We start from the raw sequence: 19,094 nt of genomic DNA, 5'->3' as shown, positions 1-19,094 counted from the left end.
GCCAAGGCGGGCAGATCACGAGGTCAGGAGATCGAGACCATCCTGTTAACACGGTGAAACCCTGTCTCTACTAAAAATACAAAAAAAAAAAAAAAAAAAAAAAATTAGCCGGGCGTGGTGGCACACGCCTGTAGTCCCAGCTACTCTGGAGGCTGAGGCGGGAGAATGGCGTGAACTCAGGAGGCGGAGCTTGCAGTGAGCCGAGATCGCGCCACTGCATCCAGCCTGGGCGACAGAGCGAGACTCCGTCTCAAAAAAAAAGAAAAAAAAAAAGAAAGTAGGTATAGCTCTACTGGTTTCTTATCAAAAGCAACATTTCTCTGCCTATTATTCCCAGCAGTATCTTGCCATTTCCATCTTATCTGCCCATGAAAGTCAAGGAATGATTTTATTTCTTTAATGTGCTAAAGAATACAGCTAGTGCAAAGGGCTTGGAAAGATTGCAAGAGAATAAGAAGCATCTGCATATACAGAAGGAGATAATTTTTAAGTAAATGAGTTATGACATTTGTAATTTTTCTCCTTCAGCTTTAGATTTCAGGAATAAAACACTGCGAGTACAAGATTATAAAGGCCAGACCGCCGATAGAGGTTTGGGGCACTCCTTCAACCACTCACAAATTGGACAGTATGTTTTGATGGAGCGTGCCCTCCTTTATCAGGTTTTTCAGGTTATGAGGAGAGGCTACAAGCTGGGAATCAGCATAACTAATCGAGACAGAATTTGTGTTTTGTGCTTCATGGATCTTTTTTACATTCATGTTCACTTAAAGAAGGCAGCCAGCTCCTTCATTCTTTTAACCTCACAGGAGGTTTGTGCTGTAGGACAGAAAGGCTAATTATCCAGCAGATGATCTGCCTTCCTGGCACTCCTTGAGGGAATTATGCCAGATAGGGGAAAGGGAGACATGTGCCTTGTGGAAAAGAGAAGAAGGGAGGGGAGGCATGCCCCAGAAGTCCAGGATGGGAAGAGAGATCTGCAGACTCCCGGGGAACCTACAGCTTGCTCCTTCACAGCATTGCAGGAGGTGAGCAGAGTTTTGGGTTAGGTGGGAGGGGTGTGGCTGCCTAGTATGCCTGAGGGGCTGGAGTTTAGGCTGAGTTTCACAGCCTTTGCAAAGTTTACTGGGCTTCCAGATGGCACTAAAACCCAAGGCGCTCAGATTTCAGTAGCCCTTGTAAGTTTAGACAAGGCATCTCAGTGGTAACCGGATGGGTAAAAGACCCCCAAATGCTTTGGTTTTCATAAGATGGGTGTGAGTGAGAGAGCACCAAAATAAATTCAGATTGAATTATCAGGGGATTTGAGCTCAAAAAAAGATCTAAGCTTACTTTAAATAAATACATTTGATTTCTCAGATTTTTTACTAAGACTTATATTTATTTTAGTTCAAGTTTAGTTTCTCATTCTGAGATTTTCCCCTAAAAATGTAACTAACTGTCCATGCCAACAAAGGCAAATAACATTTTTGTTCCAAAGAAAATAAAAAATGCAAGAAGTGGGGAGAATTGTATAAGAACATCTTTTTAAAATACTGTTCTTTTCTGGGTAAACATACTACTTGATAAAAACTCAAGGAACTATCATTATTACGTAACAGGCAAATTTTGCAAGATAAGAATCAGGGAGGGGTGCGTAGATTTTAACATCCTTGTACCTGCAAGTGTGCATGGCAACAAAAGAATAATGTTTGGGCTTTTATGATGGGAATCAAGAGACAGCCTCATGACTGAATTATCCAGTGACATAGAGAAGTTATTGTTCACAACCTTTTATGTTAGGGTAACAAGGAGATGACAGCCAAGACCTAACTAAGGTCATACCACAATTCCTTCGGTTCAGTGTTCTAGCCACACCTTGCTGTACCTCAGTTCTTCAACAAACAAGGTGTGTGCCACCTTGTGGTTAGAAATTCTCAGCAGATAATTGTTCTTTTATTCTGGCTTATCTAGAGCTAGGTTCAGGACAGACAAGTATTTCAGACATCTCCATTTTAAAGAAAAGTCAGGTTTTTCCCTTGAGATTTTGCCACTCCCGGCATTGTGCTGTGGATCCTACCAGCGCTCTAGTCTCAAGCTTTGTTTCCTGTCCCAAGATTTCATGACTCTTCACATTAGCAGATCCAGTACTCACTCACCCCTCTGGATTGCCTTCTTATTTTATTTATTTATTTATTTATTTATTTATTTATTTATTTATTTATTTTTGTGAAAGAGTGTCATTCTATCGCCCAGGCTGGAATGCAATCTCTGCTCACTGCAACCTCCGCCTCCCAGTTCAAGTGATTTTTGTGCCTCAGCCTCCCAAGTAGCTGACATTATAGGCGTGCACCACCACACCTGGCTAATAACTGTATTTTTAGTAGAGACAGGGTTTTGCCATGTTGGCCAGGCTGATCTCAAACTCCTAGCCTCAAGTGATCCGTCCACCTCGGCCTCCCAAAGTTCTGGGATTGCCAGCACGAGCCACCATGCCAGGCCTGGATTGCCTTCTTATATCAAGCTTCTAGATTTCCTTGTTTTTACTTTCCTACCATAATTTTAAAAATTGTTAAATTGTGTTGAGATTTTTCAATGTGCTTTACCAAAAAAGGTTTTTCCGAATATCAAATCAACCATCTTGACCCCATTTTCCATTTTCTGTCAAGTACATCTGAGCCAGTCATTTGCCTACATCACCACACCAACGTTAATGTTAAAAAGATAATTTTCAGAAAAAGGTGAAATCATGACCCTCATTCAGATATGAAAATGAACATGTTTTAAATAATTTTACTCACATAATATGAGGGAGCCAGGGAGATATTATAACTGATTCAAAGGAAAAGTCAAACAGCACCAATTTATCTAGAGCACAGAATGTTGAAATTAATTGGAAATGCAGACAAAACTGATTTTTCCACATTCATTTAGATCACTACCAAACTGGACACAGAAAGTCAATTAATGTCACTACCAGACAAGTCAGAATTTGTTTGTTACCTACCACTTACAAAGATTTGCAAAATAGCTCAAAGACAACGAGCAGGGGTAGAATCTGATGCCCTAAAAGAGTTGTCAGACTATGTTTAGTTGCCCACTGAAACAGAAAATGTTTTTCATACACTGATCTTGTCAAGGTCATTAATGACTTCTACACTGAAAAATTCAGTGTCATTTCTCCATAATCATCTTGCTTCAGCTATTAACAGCTTTTGATATAACTAATGACTCCCTTTCTTTTGGGAAAAATAATTATTTGCTCTCCCCTTTGCTGATTTCTCTTTATCTTCATAAACTCTTCTCCATCTGTACTCATTGTGTAGGTGACTTCATCCGATTCCAAGTATTTAAATACCAACTATATGCTTAAAATTCCTAAGATTGTATCTTTAGTCCCAACATCTCCTGGATACACCTGACTTATACATTTTTTGGCTTACATCTACTGTCAAGTTGCCATCTTAAATTTAAACTGGACTTTGATTTATTTCAATCTACGCCTTTTCAATACACACTCTCTCTCACACACACATACACACACACACACACACACACAAACACCCACACCCACACACACATACCTGATCTTCATATAGTTCTAGTTACTCAAGCAAAATCTGCAGAGTCATTCTGAATATCTTCAAATTGTCCCTCCAGGTTCATTCTCTTTTCTAAACCCTGATCCATGCCAGCAAACTAAACTGAATATCATCTCTCAGTAAACATGTTGCAAGTGTGTAATAGCCTTTTACACTTGCTTTTCTACAATCTATTCTCATATGCAAACAGAGCAAACTTTTAAAATGAATATCATATCCTGCCCTTTAGACCTTCTTGCTATTCCTTGAATATACTTAGAATATTCTTGTCTCAGGGTCCTTACTTGCCTGGAAGGTGTTTCCTTAGATATCCATTTTGATTTCTCCTTCACTACAACTCCATGAATAAATGTCACCTTATCAGATATTTTCTTGACTCTCATATGAAAGGGCATCCTTCCTCTTCTCCACTATCATTCTCTATCCCCCCTACTCTAGTTCACATTACTTCGTAGCACTTACCACCACTTTACATAATTTATATATCTGTAGTGTATTTATATTTGTTTAAGGTTTATTTGATATCTTTCCTTCTCAGAATCTAAGTTCCATGAGAGCAAGAACTTTTGTCTATTTTTTCCAGTGTTGTTTCTGCTGTGTATATAAACATGTCTGCATCATAGTCACTCCATACGGGTGTGGAGTGAAATGAAAGACTGAATAAACGAATTGACCAATGATGCAGAAGTTATGTTATGGCACCCTGAGTGATACATGGTCAGTTCTACTTTTATTTGAGTCCCAATCATTTTTCAACAGAAAGAAAAGAAGTTCCCTACATACAATCACAAATATAATCAAATACTTGAAAGATGTTCATTGGTCTCAATGTGACTTTAAAACTGAAACACAAACAAAATCAGAATTGAGCAATAATTTCTTAAGAAGCCAATAATGAGGAAACAAATCAGCAGGATAAACAAAGATCTATATAGAAGAAATTTCACATCATTGTGGGTTCAAGTTATATTTTCTTTGAGTCAAAAAGCACAGTTACGCTATTGATAGTATAATTAGCATCTTGTTTAATTCATAAAATTGCCTTGAATAAAGTAATGATTGCCTAGTGAATTTCTAAGTTCTCCATTGGAAGAGAAATATAAATATATCAAATCCATATTATGTAAGTTTGATATATAACATAAATTTGATACATAATATAAATTTGATATGTTTATATTTCGCAAGCAATAGAATAAATATTCTTCATCTTCCTTTCGCACAATTACTTTATTTCATTTTTATAGTTTTGCATTTAGAGCCTTCTATACTTTTATTATATCGGTAACTATTAAAATTCAGCTCTTTAATGAAGCAATTTCAGCTTTATCCTATACATCTCTGATAACATTGAAGCAACTCTCTTATGGTCAACTCTATACCATTAAATTATTTTTCATTATATCCTCATGATAGTAATAGAGTGTATTGGTCCTGGTATTTTTTCTGAAGATTACTAGCATAAGAATTATCTGGGGAAGCCAAATTCAAATTTCCATACCATCTTATTTGGTAAACAATGAAGAATAAGACCTATTTAAACCTATTTAATTTTTTTTTTTTTTAAGACGGAGTTTTTCTCTTGTTGCCCAGGCTGGAGTGCAATGGCACCATCTCGGCTCACTGCAATCTCTGCCTCCCAGGTTCAAGTGATTCTCCTGCCTCAGCCTCCTGAGTAGCTGGGATTACAGGCACACACCACCACACCCAGCTAATTTTTCTTCTTTTTTTTTTTTTAGTAGAGATGGGTTTTCACCATGTTTGCCAGGCTGGTCTTGAACTCCTGACCTCAGGTGATCTGCCCACCTCAGCCTCCCAAAGTGCTGGGATTACAAGCGTGAGCCACTGTTCCTGGCCTAAACCTACGTAAATTAAATGAACATAGGGAATAATGTAAAGGATAACTGGTAATGGTTTCAAATATAGCTTGTTCTAGTAGTTCAAATAATAGCTCCAGAACCTGCCATGTCTCCACCCTTAGATTCTACTTCCCTTCATGTTGAGTGATTCTCAGACTCCTCATAATAAGATTTTTGCCAAAATCTCTGTTCCAGGAATAAAGATGTCTCCGTCTCTTTCCAGTAGCTCTTGAAAAGCCTTAGAATTAACTTTGTATACCTTAAGAAAATCAGTAACTTTTTCCTCTGTCAATAGCAAGTTTGAAGCAAAAGAAAAAAAAGATTCATCTATAATAGGGACTAAACATGAAAATTCTTAGACTTAAATATAGCAAGAGTAGCATAAGATTTATATAAAAGTTAATTTATAAAATCCAAATGAAGTACATAAAATATTCCTAATGATACTATTATAGAAATGTCACTACTTCTAAAATTAACACAGAAATGTTATGCAACTTAAATTACAATCTTAATAAGCTTTTCTGTTGAACAACATAAAGTGATTCTAGAATGTATGTGGAAAAATATATCTCTAGAAATAGTCAAGAAATTTATGAATACTGAATAATAACAAGAAGGCAAAGTAGGAGACTTCCAGATACTAAAATAACTATGAAGTAACTGTAATCAAAGGTAAGTGTATAATATTAGCACAGGAATAGATAAATACATTAGTCATATATGCCTGAGCATCCATAGAAAGATTTAGTAGTTATAGGATTTTAATCGAACTTAGTGAGAGTGTCTAATTTAGTAAACGATGCTTGTATGTTTGGTTATCCATGTGGAAGAAAAATGAATCCTTGCTCTAAGAAAAATATTGAAAGAAAATTTAGAAGGCTATTTGTATAAATTTGAGATGGGAAAGATATTCCCAAGTATGACAGAAATCACAGAAACCATAAAGGAAAAGCTAGATATATTTGGCTCTTTTAAAATTATATATTTCTGCAAGGCAAAAGATACCAGAAACAAAACGAAGAAACAAATTTAAAGATATTTAAAGTGTTGAAAATTAAATTAAGTGTAGAATAAGTTTATTTTTCTGGGGCACTAGTTATTAAAGGATCATTACATGTGAATTCCTTCTGTAGAATTCATAGCATTATCAAACTGTGTAAGCAACAGAAAGAGAAATTACAAATTTTATCAATAAAACTATTTTACAATTAGCACTTAACCTTTCATTTCTAATGAAATGATACTTCTAGAAAAGCATGAAAAATCACTCCAATTCTTTATTTTAAAAATAAGTAAATAAGAAGCAGAATGGTACTCATTCGAAAAGATAGAGTAAAACAGAGCAAAAGAAACACAAAGGCAATGAAAAATAATTAATAAGAACTCAAAAATGTCCCTTTCAAACAAAAGTTGAAAGGGTCAACAGACTTGCACTTTTGACCAAGAAGGAATTTTAGAAATGTGAGTCAATAGAAAAAAACATCCTGTTTTTCAGTCCTATCATGGCAATGAAAAATAAGATTCTGGAAAACATAAAAGTGGCATGCCACAAGATAAACATAAGTTACTACTCTTAGATGACTCTTAAATTATGAACAAAATGTAGACATTGTAATAACTGAAATGTATTTTAAATGTAGGGTTTGATCTGATTAATAGAGAAAATCCCATAGCATCTCTACTGAAAGGAACTATAAAAAAGAAGTACTGGTAAAACAGCTTTCTCAGGGGGCCATGGTAACTGTGAGCTAATATCATTTGTATTTGGTAGGAGGTGGGGAAGAATGGGAGATCATTAACTTTTGAAGGACTTCAGTGGATGAATGCACTCAATCTGTCCCAGATGCATGTCATTAAGAAAGAATAAACTAGCTAACATTGCCAAAATTGAGTTCACTTAAGGTATCAGGTCAGGGATGTTTTTCATGATCTGTGTCTTTAATAAGGATATGTTTTCCATCAAAGTGGCTAAAATGGGAAAGACAGAAAATATCAAATGTTGAAGAAGGTGTGGAACAACCAGAGCTGTTTCATGGCACTGGTAGGAGTGTAAATTGGTACAACAACGCTGAAAAACTAGCTGGCAGTTCAAAAATTAAACAAATGAATGTTTGTGACTCAGCGGTTCCAGTCTTAGGTTCATATGGTCAACAGAAATGTGTACCAAAGAATGTTCACCAAAGAATGTGCACAAGAATGCCCAAGCAGCACTATTCATAATAGAACCAAACTAGAAACTGTCCAAATGATTACTAGTAGCAGAACAAACTCATAAACTGCTATATTCACCTAACGGAACACTCTACAACAATGAGAATAAATGAAATGCAACTATGCAACATGGAAACAGGTCTTGCAAACACAACATGGATGGATCTTCAAATGCAGTGTGGCACAAAAGAAGTCAGGCACAAAGAGCATGTGTTGTTTGCTTCCCTTTATATACAGTTAAAAAACAAGCTGAACTGTAGGCATTGGAGGTCAGGATAATGGCTGTCTTTGGAGCACAGAAACCAGAGACTGTAAGGGGAATCAGAGGACAGGGGTTCTGGGATGCTGGTAGTTCTCAGCTTGTAAAAATTCATCAAGCTATATAGTTATGTTTTGTATGCTTTTCTGTATGTATGTTATATTTTAATAAAAAGATTCCCAACACAGGTGTCTGTGTGTGTAGTACAGAGCTGGAAGCAATAATAGGAGAAGTGAGCAAGTTAATTTTCCTTAAATAGAGGGAATCATTTATAAAAATTTATAACTAAAATGCAAACAGCAACTTTGTATTTATAGGATAATGGACTTCATATATATGTTGTCCAATAGCCTAGGAGAAACAACATCTTTGGTTGTTATATCAAAGCCAATGGCTAATATTACACCTGCTTCAAATAATAGTTTTCATGCACTCGATTCCATTATGTAAACTAAGAATATTGCTGTATTAGTCTGTTTGCATTGCTATAAAGGAATATCTAAGACTACAAAACTCCTTTATTTAATTTGTAAATAGAAGAGATTTAATTGGCTCACAGTTCTGCAGGGTGTACAGAAAGCATGGCATCTGCCTTTCCTCCTGGTGAAGGTCTCAGGAAGCTTACAATCATGGCTGAAGGCAAAAGGGAAGCTGGTGCATCATAAGACGAGAGAGAGCAAGAGAGAGCAAGGAGGAGATGGCAAGCTCCTCTATTTTTTTTATTTTTTAATGTGTATTTTTATTTATTTATTTTTGATTTATTTATTTTCTATCTCACAGGTTTTGGGGGGACAGTTGGTGTTTGGTTACATGAATAAGTTCTTTAGTGGTGATTTCTGAGATTTTGGTGCACTCATCACCTGAGCAGTGTACACTTTACCCAACATGTAGTCTGTTATTCCTCGCCACCCTCAACTTTTTCCCCTGAGTCCCCAAAGTCCAATGGATCATTCTTATGCCTTTGCTTCCTCATAGCTTAGCTCCCACAGATGAGTGAGAACATACGATGTTTGATTTTCCATTCCTGATTTACTTCATTTAGAATAAGCCTCCAAATCCACCCAGGTTGCTGCAAATGTCATTATTTCATTCCTTTCTATGGCTGAGTAGTGTTCCATGGGGTGTGTGTGTGTGTGTGTGTGTGTGTGTGTGTGTCTGTCTGTCTGTCTGTCTGTGTATCACATTTTCTTTATCCACTCATTGATTGATTGGCATTTGGGCTAGTTCCATGTTTTTGCAACTGAAAATTGTGCTGCTATAAACATGTGTGTGCAATATCTTTTTCGTATAATTACTTCCTTCCCTCTGGGTAGATACTCAGTAGTGGGATTGCTGGATCAAATGGTAGATCTACTTTTAGTTCTTTAAGCAATCTCCACACTGTTTTCCATGATGGTTGTACTAGTTTACATTCCCACCAACAGTATAAAAGTGTTTCCTTTTCACTGCATCCCCACTAACAGCTATCATTTTTTGATTTTTCAATTATGGCCGTTCTTGCAGGAGTGAAGTGGTATTACATTGTGGTTTTGATTTGCATTTCCCTGATAATTAGTGATGTTGAACATTTTTCCATATGCTTGTTTTGGTCATTTGTATATCTTCTTTTGAGAATTGTCTATTCGTGCTTTAGCCCACTTTTTGATGGGATTGTTTGTTTTTTCTTGCTGATTGGTTTGAGTTATTTGTAGATTCTGGATATTAGTCCTTTGTCAGCTGTATAGACTGTGAAGGTTTTCTCCCACTCTGTGGGTTGTCTGTTAAATCTACTGATTATTTCTTTTGCTGTACAGAGCTTTTTAGTTTAATTAAGCCCCTCTATTTATTTTTGTTTTAGTTGCATTTCTTTTGGGTTCTTGGTCATGAAGTCTTTGCCTAAGCCAATGTCCAGAAGGTTTTTTTTCCAACCTCATCTTCTAGAATCATTATGGCTTCAGGTCTTAGATTTAAGTCTTTGATCCATCTTGATTTTTGTATAGAGTGAGAAATGAGGATCCAGTTTCATTCTTCTACATGTGGCTTGCCAATTATCCCAGCAACATTTGCTGAATAGGGTGTCCATTTCCCACTTTATGTTTTTGTTTGCTTTGTCGCAGTCCAGTTGACTATAAGTATTCGGGTTTATTTCTGGGTTCTCTATTTTATTATATTGGTCTGTGTGCCTATTTTTATACCAGTACTATGCTATTTGGTGACTATGGCCTTATAGTATAGTTTGAGGTCGGGTAATGTGATGTCTCCAGATTTGTTCTTTTTGTTTATTCTTGCTTTGGCTATGCAGGCTCTTTTTTGGTTCCATATGAATTTTATGATGATTTTTTTCTAGTTCTGTGAGGAACGATAGTGATATTTTGATAGGGATTTTATTGAATTTGTAGATTGCTTTTGGCAGTATGGTCATTTTTACAATATTGATTCTACCCATCCATGAGCATGAGATGTGTTTCCATTTTTTTTGTGTCATCTATGATTTCTTTCAGTAGTGTTTCTTAGTTTTCCTTGTAGATGTCTTTCACGTCCTTGGTTGGGTATATTCCTAAGTATTTTATTTTTTGTGCAGCTATTGCGAAAGGGGTTGAGTTCTTGATTTGATTCTCAGTTTGGTTGCTCTTGGTGTATAGCAGAACTACTGATTTGTGTACATTAATTTTGTATCCTGAAACTTTGCTAAATTCATTTACCAGTTCTAGGAGCTTTTCAGATGAGTCTTTAGGGTTTTATAGGTATATGATCATATAACGAGCAAACAGCAACAGTTTGACTTCACCAATTTGGATGCCCTTTTTTTTCTGTCTCTTGTCTGATTGCTCTGGCTAGGACCTCAGCACTGTGTCGAATAGAAGTGGTGAAAATGGGCATCCTTGTCTTGTTCTAGTTCTCAGGGGGAATGCTTTCAACATTTCCCCATTCATTATAATGTTGGCTGTGGGTTTGTCATAGAAGGCTTTTATGACCTCAAGATATGTCACTTCTATGCCAGTTTTGCTGGGGGTTTTAGTAATAAAGGGATGCTGGATTTTGTCACATGATTGTTTGTGTCTATTGAGATGATCATGTGATTTTTGTTTTTAATTCTGTTTATGTGGTGTATCTCATTTATTGATTTATCTATGTTAAATTTTCCCTGCATCCCTGGTATGAAACCCATTTGATCATGGTGGATTGTCTTTTTGATATGCTGTTGGATTTGGTTTGCTAGTGTTTTGTTGAGGATTTTTGCATCTATTATAATCATGGATATTGGCCTGTAGTTTTCTTATTTTGTTATGTCCTTTCCTGGTTTTGGTATTAGGATGATACTGGTTTCATAGAATGATTTAGGAAGGATTCCCTTTTTCTCTGTCTTTTGGAATAGTATCAATAGGATTTGTACCAATTCCTCTTTGAATGTGTAATAGAATTCAACTATGAATCCATCTTGTCCTGGACTTTTTTTGTTGGCATTTTTTTTTATTGCCATTTCAATCTTACTGCTTGTTATTGGTCTGCTTCGAGATACTATATCTTCCTGGTTTAATCTAGGAGGGTTGTATATTTCCAGGAACTTACTCATCTCCTCTAAGTTTTCTAGTTTATGTGCATAAAGGTGTTCATAGTAGTCTTGAATAATCTTTTGTATTTCTGTGGTACTAGCTGTAATATCTCCCATTTCCTTTCCAATTGAGCTTATTTGGATCATCTCTCCTTTTCTTGGTTAATCTTGCTAATGGTAAATCAGTTTTATTTATCTTTTCAAAGAACCAGCTTTTTGTTTTGTTTGTCTTTTGTATTTTATTTTGTTGTTGTTTCAATTTAATTTAGTCCTGCTCTGATCTTTGTTGTTTCTTTTCTTCTTGTGGGTTTGGGTTTGGATTGTTCTTCTTTCTCCAGTTTTGTGAGGTGTGACCTCAGATTGTCTATTTGTGCTTTTTCAGACTTTCTGATGTAGGCATTTAATGCTATGAACTTTCCTGTTAACACCTCTTTTGCTGTATCATGGAGGTTTTGATAGGTGCTGTCACTACCATCATTCAGTTCAAACAATTTTTTAATTTCCATCTTGATTTTGTTGTTGACCCAATGATCATTTAGGAGCAGGTTATTTAATTTCCATATACTTGTATGGTATTGAGGATTCCTTTTGAAATTGATTTCCAATTTTATTTTACTGTGGTCTAAGAGAATACTTGACATAATTTTGAACTTCTTAAAATTACTGAGACTGGTTTTGTGGCCTATCATATGGTCTATCTTACAGAATGTTCCATGTGCTGATGAATAGAATGTATATTCTGCAGTTGTTGGGTAGAATGTTCTGTAAGTATCTGTTAAGTCCATTTGTTCTAGGATATACTTTAATTCCATTGTTTCTTTGTTGACTTTCTATCTTAATGACCTGTCTAGTGCTGTCAGTGGAGTATTGAAGTCCCCCACTATTATTGTGTTGCCATCTATCTCATCTCTTAGGTCTAGTAGTAATTGTTGTATAAATTTGGGAGCTCCAGTATTAAGTGCATATATATTTAGAATTGTGATATTTGTCTGTTGGACTAGTCCTTTTATCATTATATAATGTCCCTCTTTGTCTTTTTAACTGCTGTTGCTTTAAAGTTTGTTTTGTCTTATATAAGAATAGCTACTCCTGCTAACTTTTGCTGTCCATTTGCATGGAATATCTCTTTCCACCCCTTTACCTTAAGTTTATGTCAGTCCTTTATGTGTTAGATGAGTCTTCTGAAGACAGCAGAAACTTAATTGGTGAGTTCTTATCCATTCTGCAGTTCTGTATCTTTTAAGTGGAGCATTTAGGCCATTTACATTCAGAGTTGGTATTGAGATGTGAAGTACTGTTCTATTCATGATATTATTTGCTGCCTGAATACCTTGGTTTTTTTCACTGCATTATTGTTATATAGGTCCTATGAGATTTATGCCTTGAGGAGGTTCTATTTTGATGTATTTTGAGGATTTGTTTCAAGATTTAGAGCTCCTTTTAACAGTTCTTGTAGTGGCACATTCTCTCAGGATTTGTTTTTCTAGAAAAGACTGTATCTTTCCTTCATTTACAAAGTTTAGTTTCACTGTATACAAAATTATTGGCTGATAATTGTTTTGTTTAAGGAGGCTAAAAATAGGACCACAGTCCCTTCTAGCTTTTAGGGTTTCTGCTGAGAAATCTGCTGTTAATCTGATAGATTTTTCTTTATAGGTTACCTGATACTTTTGCCTCAGAGCTCTTAAGATTATTTCCTTTATCTTGACTTTAGATAGCCTGATGACTATGTGCCTAAGCAATGATCTTTTTGTGATTAATTTCCCAGGTGTTCTTGGAGCTTCTTGTATTTGGATGTTTAGATCTCTAGCAAGGCTGGGGAAGTTTTCCTTGTTTATCCCCTCAACAAGTTTTCCTTGTTTATCCCCTTGTTTTCCTTGTTTATCCCCTGGGAGAAACTTTCAGATATCTCATCTTCCTCAGGAACACCAATTATTCTTAGGTTTGGACATTTAACATAGTCCCAAAATTCCTGGAGGCTTTGTTCATTTTTTTAAATTCTTTTTTCTTTGTCTTTGATGGATTGGGTTAATTCAAAAGCCTTATGTTCAAGCTCTGAGGTTCTTTCTTTCGCTTGTTTGGTTCTATTTCTGAGGTTTTCCAGTGCATTTTGCATTTCTCTAAGTGTCTCCTTGACCAGAAGTTATGGTTGTTTTTATTTATACTCTCTATTTGCATGAAGACTTTTCCTTTCATATGCCGTATCATGCTTTTTATTTCTTTAAGTTCGACTTCACCTTTCTCTGGTGCCTCCTTGATTCTTTCTCTGGCAATTCAGAGATTTCATCTTGGTTGGGATCCATTGCTGGTGAGCTGGTATGATCCTTTGGGGGTATTAAAGAACCTTGTTTTGTCATATTACCAGAATTGTTTTTCTGGTTCCTTCTCATAGTCTGGGGTAGAATATGTCAGAGGGAAGATCCGGGATTCAAGGGCTGCTGTTCAGATTCTTTTGTCCCACAGGATGCTCCCTCTATGTGGTGTTCTCCCCCTTCCTCAAGGGATGTGGCTCCCTAGGAGCCAAACTACAGTGATTCTTTTTGCTCTTCTGGTTCTAGCCACCCAGTTGAGCTACTGGGCTCCAGGCTGTTACTGTAGAGTATCTGCAAAGAGTCCCGTGATGTGATGTGTCTTCAGGTCTTGCAGCCCTGGATACCACTACCTGCTCTGATGGAAGTAGCAGGGGAGTTAAGTGGACTCTGAGTTTGTGTCGTGTTTTTGTTTAGTGCACTGGTTTTGTGTTGGTTAGTCTCCAGCCAGGAGGTGGCGCTTTCAAGAGTGTATCAGCTGTGGTCCTACAGGGAGGATGCAGACTTGCCCTAGGAACACCTGGTTAAGTATTCAGGTTTCTCAGGCAGTGGGCAGAGCCATAGAGCTCCAGATTATGACTTCAGCTACCAGGGTGGCTAGAGAAAGACTACCAGGTAGGGGAAGAGATAGGCATGTCTGAGCTCAGCCTTTCCTTGGGCAGGGCTTGCTGTGGCTGCTGTGGGGAATGGGGGTGTGATTCCCAGACCAATGGAGTTATACTTCCATGGGAATTATGGCTGCCTCTGCTGAGTCATATATGTCACCAGGGAAGTCGGAAAAAGCTGGTAGTCACAGGCTTCACTCTGTTCCAACACAGCCCACAGTCCTAAGGGCCAGTCTGACTCCCACTGTGCCCCCCAACAGCACTGAGTCTATTTCCAGGCAGCCAGTTACCAGGGCTGAGAACTTGCTCCAGACCACCGCCTCCCTGTTGAGAAAGCAAGCCGACTCACAGTTTTTCAGTGTCTCACGCAGCCTCCAGCAGTGATCCAGTTCCTTCAAAAGGTCTGTGGATTCTCTTAGCTTTGCTGGTATGTTCCTGCAATAGTTTTTGGAGCAAACGTCCATGATATGAGTCTCCACACACTGGTGTGTCCATCTGAGAGGGAGCTGCAAGCTAGTCCTGCCTTGTATCCACCATCTTAATCCCCTGTCTTGCAAGCTCCTTTCAACAACCAGCTCTCATCATCACCACGTAAATGGTACCAAGCCATTCATGAGAGATCTGCTCCCATGATGCAAACTCCTCCCACCAGGCTCCACCTCCAACACTGAGGATTACATTTCAACATGAGATTTGGAGGAGACATACATTCAAACCATATCAATTGTTAAATAAAGAGATATCATCTTCTACATCATTTCACTGCCCATAGCAATTTTACCTTTCGAAAGCCTTTACAAGCAATACTATTCTATGACCCACAAACGCCTAGTGAAGTAGATTGCCAATCAATAAATATTTTAAATGGTCATGAATTATCCAGTACATGTTCAATGACTTTACATTTAAGTCACTTAGCTAAGTACTGCTAGGACAATAGGTGACATTCTGCCTTTCAAATATGTTAAATTCTCTTCCTAATCTGCTGGATTTCTAAACTACCCTGTTTTCACCTACTCTGAGATGGCAAAAGCCTTTAGCAATGCTAAACAGACAGATGAAAGTCAAAATGCTAGGCAGAACAGTAAGAGGGACACTGAGGCCCAATGAGGACTGCAAGTATGGAATGCTAGGAAATAGTGTAAGCTAGGTGAAGTTGGCATGGAGGAGTCAAGGAATGAAGACTCTAGAAAAGTGACCATCTGTGCAAAGAGGTAAATTGGTAGAGCTATACAAATATGCTTATCAAAGAAAAAGCATCCATCATGTTGAGATGGTATAATTCCCTCGACCCCCTTCGCCAGCAGGAACTGAAATGGCTCATTTCACTCAGGCTGCCACTGGCCACTCCTTGCAGGAGGAAGCATGCAAACAACAGAATGAGGGAACCAGAGTGAATGAACTCTAGAACTGGCTAGTCACTCGTCTCTGGAGGAGGCAGGCTCTGTGTGGGCCCCACAATGGTGTCAAACCATGTTACAACCAATGCTCTTTCAGCTCTGCAGTCCGGGGACTGCCAAGTGTCAACCAGCTCAGTGGAAGGTCACAGTGGCAGCTTCTGTCCTCTTGGCGCCCAGGTTCTTGTCCGGCATCCAGGAAGAATCAGGTCACACAAACTGAAAGATGATGAATGCAGAAGACTTTATTGAGCGGTGGGTGGCTTTCAGTGGAAAGGGAGGCTGGAAAGGGAATGGGAAGGTGATCTTTCCCTTAAACCCAGCCATCTCCGGCTGGGCCCATCTCCGAAGCTGCACTGTCTGAAGTTAGCCACGTTTATCTGTTGTCTCTGATGCTCAGTTGCTTCTCTGCTCGCCACTCAGCTGCTTGTATACTTGATGCTCAGCTGCTTGTGTTGCTCTGCCAGCTGAAGTCTTTTATGGGCACAGGATAGGGGTGGGGCAGGCCAAAAAGGCAACATTTGGGTGGAAAAATGGGGTCAGCTGTTTTCACTTGGGGCCAAGGTTCCAGGCTTAAGGGTGGGATTCAGCCAGGAGCCCAGCCCTACTCTATCAATGTCAAGGTCTGTTTTACAAAAGGAGGTTATTGCAGCATACCCCATCTATATGTGTAAGGAGAGTAGAAGGAAGCTTGAATATTTATGACCAGTCTTAGAACAACTAAAATATGTGTATGTAACTGTATGACTATATATACACATTATGTAGAGGTATCTGTGTATATAAATGCATATATAGATATATATAATTGTATTATCATTATTTATGTCTACTCTAAGGAGTTCTGCAACTTAGGGGTAATATTTTAGTCATTTTTTTTATGCTTGGCACCCAAAGTGCCTGGCTTAGACTAGGGGCCTGAAAACACTCATTAACATGAAATAAAAGTGTTCTGTATGTATGCAGTTTCTTGACGAATCAATGAATAATCTCAGACATCTAAGGTTTTGTACTTACAGTTTTTTGTCTTCCTGTATTCTCAGTTGCCAGCTTTTGTTTTCATTTAATTAATGCAAAACTTCTATATCCTGCAGTTTCAACTCACAGTTCGGTTGTCTAGTCTGAGTCTGAGTATTCACTCTCCCTCTAGACTAGCTCTACCAGCTTTATGACAGATACTTGCCACCCTTAAACATTTCTTTACCATTTACATGAGTTCACAGATGTGAAGGGAACATATAATCTTAAATAAACACAATATGCTCTGTATTAGGCTTATGCTCTAAATATAGTACTGTATTTATAGTATTACGTTTTTTGAAAAAAATCATAGTTTTGTCAGCATTCTATTTACAACACATTGCTACATCTTTCTCTTTTCCTATATTTTTAACAAAATCAATAAAAGTGTACATGCAGTATTTTACATTTGCTATTTGTAATATATTATCCCTTCATTCCAAAAAATAAACTTCCACAACAATCATTAAATAGCGGGAAATATTAACCATCTGCATGCATTATCACACTTCAGTTTTAAATTTTAGTTTGGAATATTTCAAACATAGAGAAAACTAGAATAAAAAACGTGATGAACAGCCTTCAACTCATCATCAAGTTCTATGAAATTATATATTATATCACTGAAACTCTGTGATACCTTCCCCATCTTAAATCCTTTCTTCACAGAATACTGGATTTTGTGTTTATCATCCTCATGTAAGCATTTATTCCCATAGTATAAACACTTGAATATGTCCACCCAAAACACAGCATGATTTTTCAGGTGTTAAAAAAAATTACGTAGGCTGGGCACGGTGACTCATGCCTGTAATCTCAGCACTTTGGGAGGCTGAGGTGGGCGGATCGCCTGAGATCAGGAGTTTGAGACCAGCCTGGCCAAAATGGCAAAACCCTGTCTCTACTAAAAGTACAAAAAAGGCTGGGCGTGGTGGCAGGCACTTGTAATCCCAGCTACTCAGGAGGCTGAGGGAGGAGAATCGCTTGAACCCAGAAGGCAGAGGTTGCAGTGAGCCAAGATCATGCAACTGCACTCCAGCCTGAGCGACAAGAGCAAGACTCCGTCTCAAAAAAAAAAAAAAAATATATATATATATATATATATTATCATATCTTGCTCCATATGTACTTCTGCAATTTACTTTTTTACTGAATGTTTGAGCAATGTATTCATGTTGATTTATGTAACACTAGCATACTTGTTTATACTACTGAATTCTATTATATGACTACAACATAATTATGTATATCTAGCATCTCATTTATGAGCATTGGGTTGTTTCTAGTTTTTCACTTTTAAAAAAAGCTGGAATGGATAATGCATGCCTTCTTCTGCATATGTGTGAGGATTTCTCTAATGGAATTGCTAAATCTCAAGCAAGTAATCTTCAAGTTTATTAAACATTTTCAAATGTTTCTTCATATTTACATACCCAATCAGAGTGAATGTAAGTTCTTATTTCTCCAAATACTTAGCACTATTTGTATTGACCTATTTGTAAACTATAGATTGTTTGCCAACCTACTATGTGCAAAATGGTATTTTAGGTTGCTTTAATATGTATGTCACTGATTATTAATGAGATAGGTACCTTTTTATGCTTGTTGGCCCTTCATATTTTCACCTATTTATAAGCCTTTCCCATTTATTGGGATGGAGATCAGCGACTTTTTCCTTATTAAGTAGAATAAAGTCTTCTTAATTCTGGATACTACTCCTCTGTCTGCTCTATGTGTTCCAAATATCATTTTTCACTCAATGGCTTCTTTAGCTTTTGTCTATTATGCCTTTTTTTGAGCGGAAATTTACCATTTCAATGTAGAAAATGAATTGTTTTCTTATGGATTGCATTTTCAGTATCTTGTTTAAGAAATTTTTCTTTATTCTTCTAAACATCTAAGGTTTGACTTTTCTTATGAAGGTCTTTAACCTACCTGAAATTGATTTTCTGAATGGAATAACTTTGGAACGTACTACAAACACAACTTTATATTTTGAGATGCTGCTAGAATTTCTTTTAAATTAAGGCATATACTGTTGAAACCATTGCCATATGAAAACTACATAAGTTTTGAGTTGAGTTTGATGTAGGTTTTAACTCTGCAGTAAGCCTTACCTGAAGAGTATCTTGGGCATGTTCATCTTTCTGAGCCTCTTTTTCTGCGAAAAGTTAGTACTAGGCCGGGCATGGTGGCTCATGCCTGTAATCACAGCATCTTGGGAGCCTGAGGTGGGTGGATCACTTGAGCTCAGGAGTTCGAGACCAGCCTGGCCAACATGGTGAAACCCCGTCTCTACTAAAAACACAAAAATTACC

At 37.3% G+C, this 19,094-nt stretch overlaps 1 protein-coding gene across 2 annotated transcripts in view; it reads left to right on the top strand.

Moving 5' to 3' along the window:
* The first annotated feature begins 893 nt into the window (after positions 1–893).
* The window catches only part of ALDH1A1 (aldehyde dehydrogenase 1 family member A1), a 182,979-nt gene continuing 164,778 nt past the window's right edge, over positions 894–19,094 (top strand). The window contains exon 1 of one of the 2 annotated variants that reach the window (XM_032164299.2): positions 894–1,028. In XM_032164299.2, the coding sequence (XP_032020190.1) occupies positions 909–1,028 (120 nt within the window). In that variant the 5' untranslated portion in view covers positions 894–908. The remainder of the gene's footprint in view (positions 1,029–19,094) is intronic. The other variant, XM_032164300.2, reaches the window with a different exon arrangement.

Source organism: Hylobates moloch, unplaced genomic scaffold, assembly GCF_009828535.3.
Source record: "Hylobates moloch isolate HMO894 unplaced genomic scaffold, HMol_V3 SCAFFOLD_10, whole genome shotgun sequence".
NCBI lineage: Eukaryota > Metazoa > Chordata > Mammalia > Primates > Hylobatidae > Hylobates > Hylobates moloch.
This window is presented reverse-complemented; position numbering and strand designations above follow the sequence as displayed.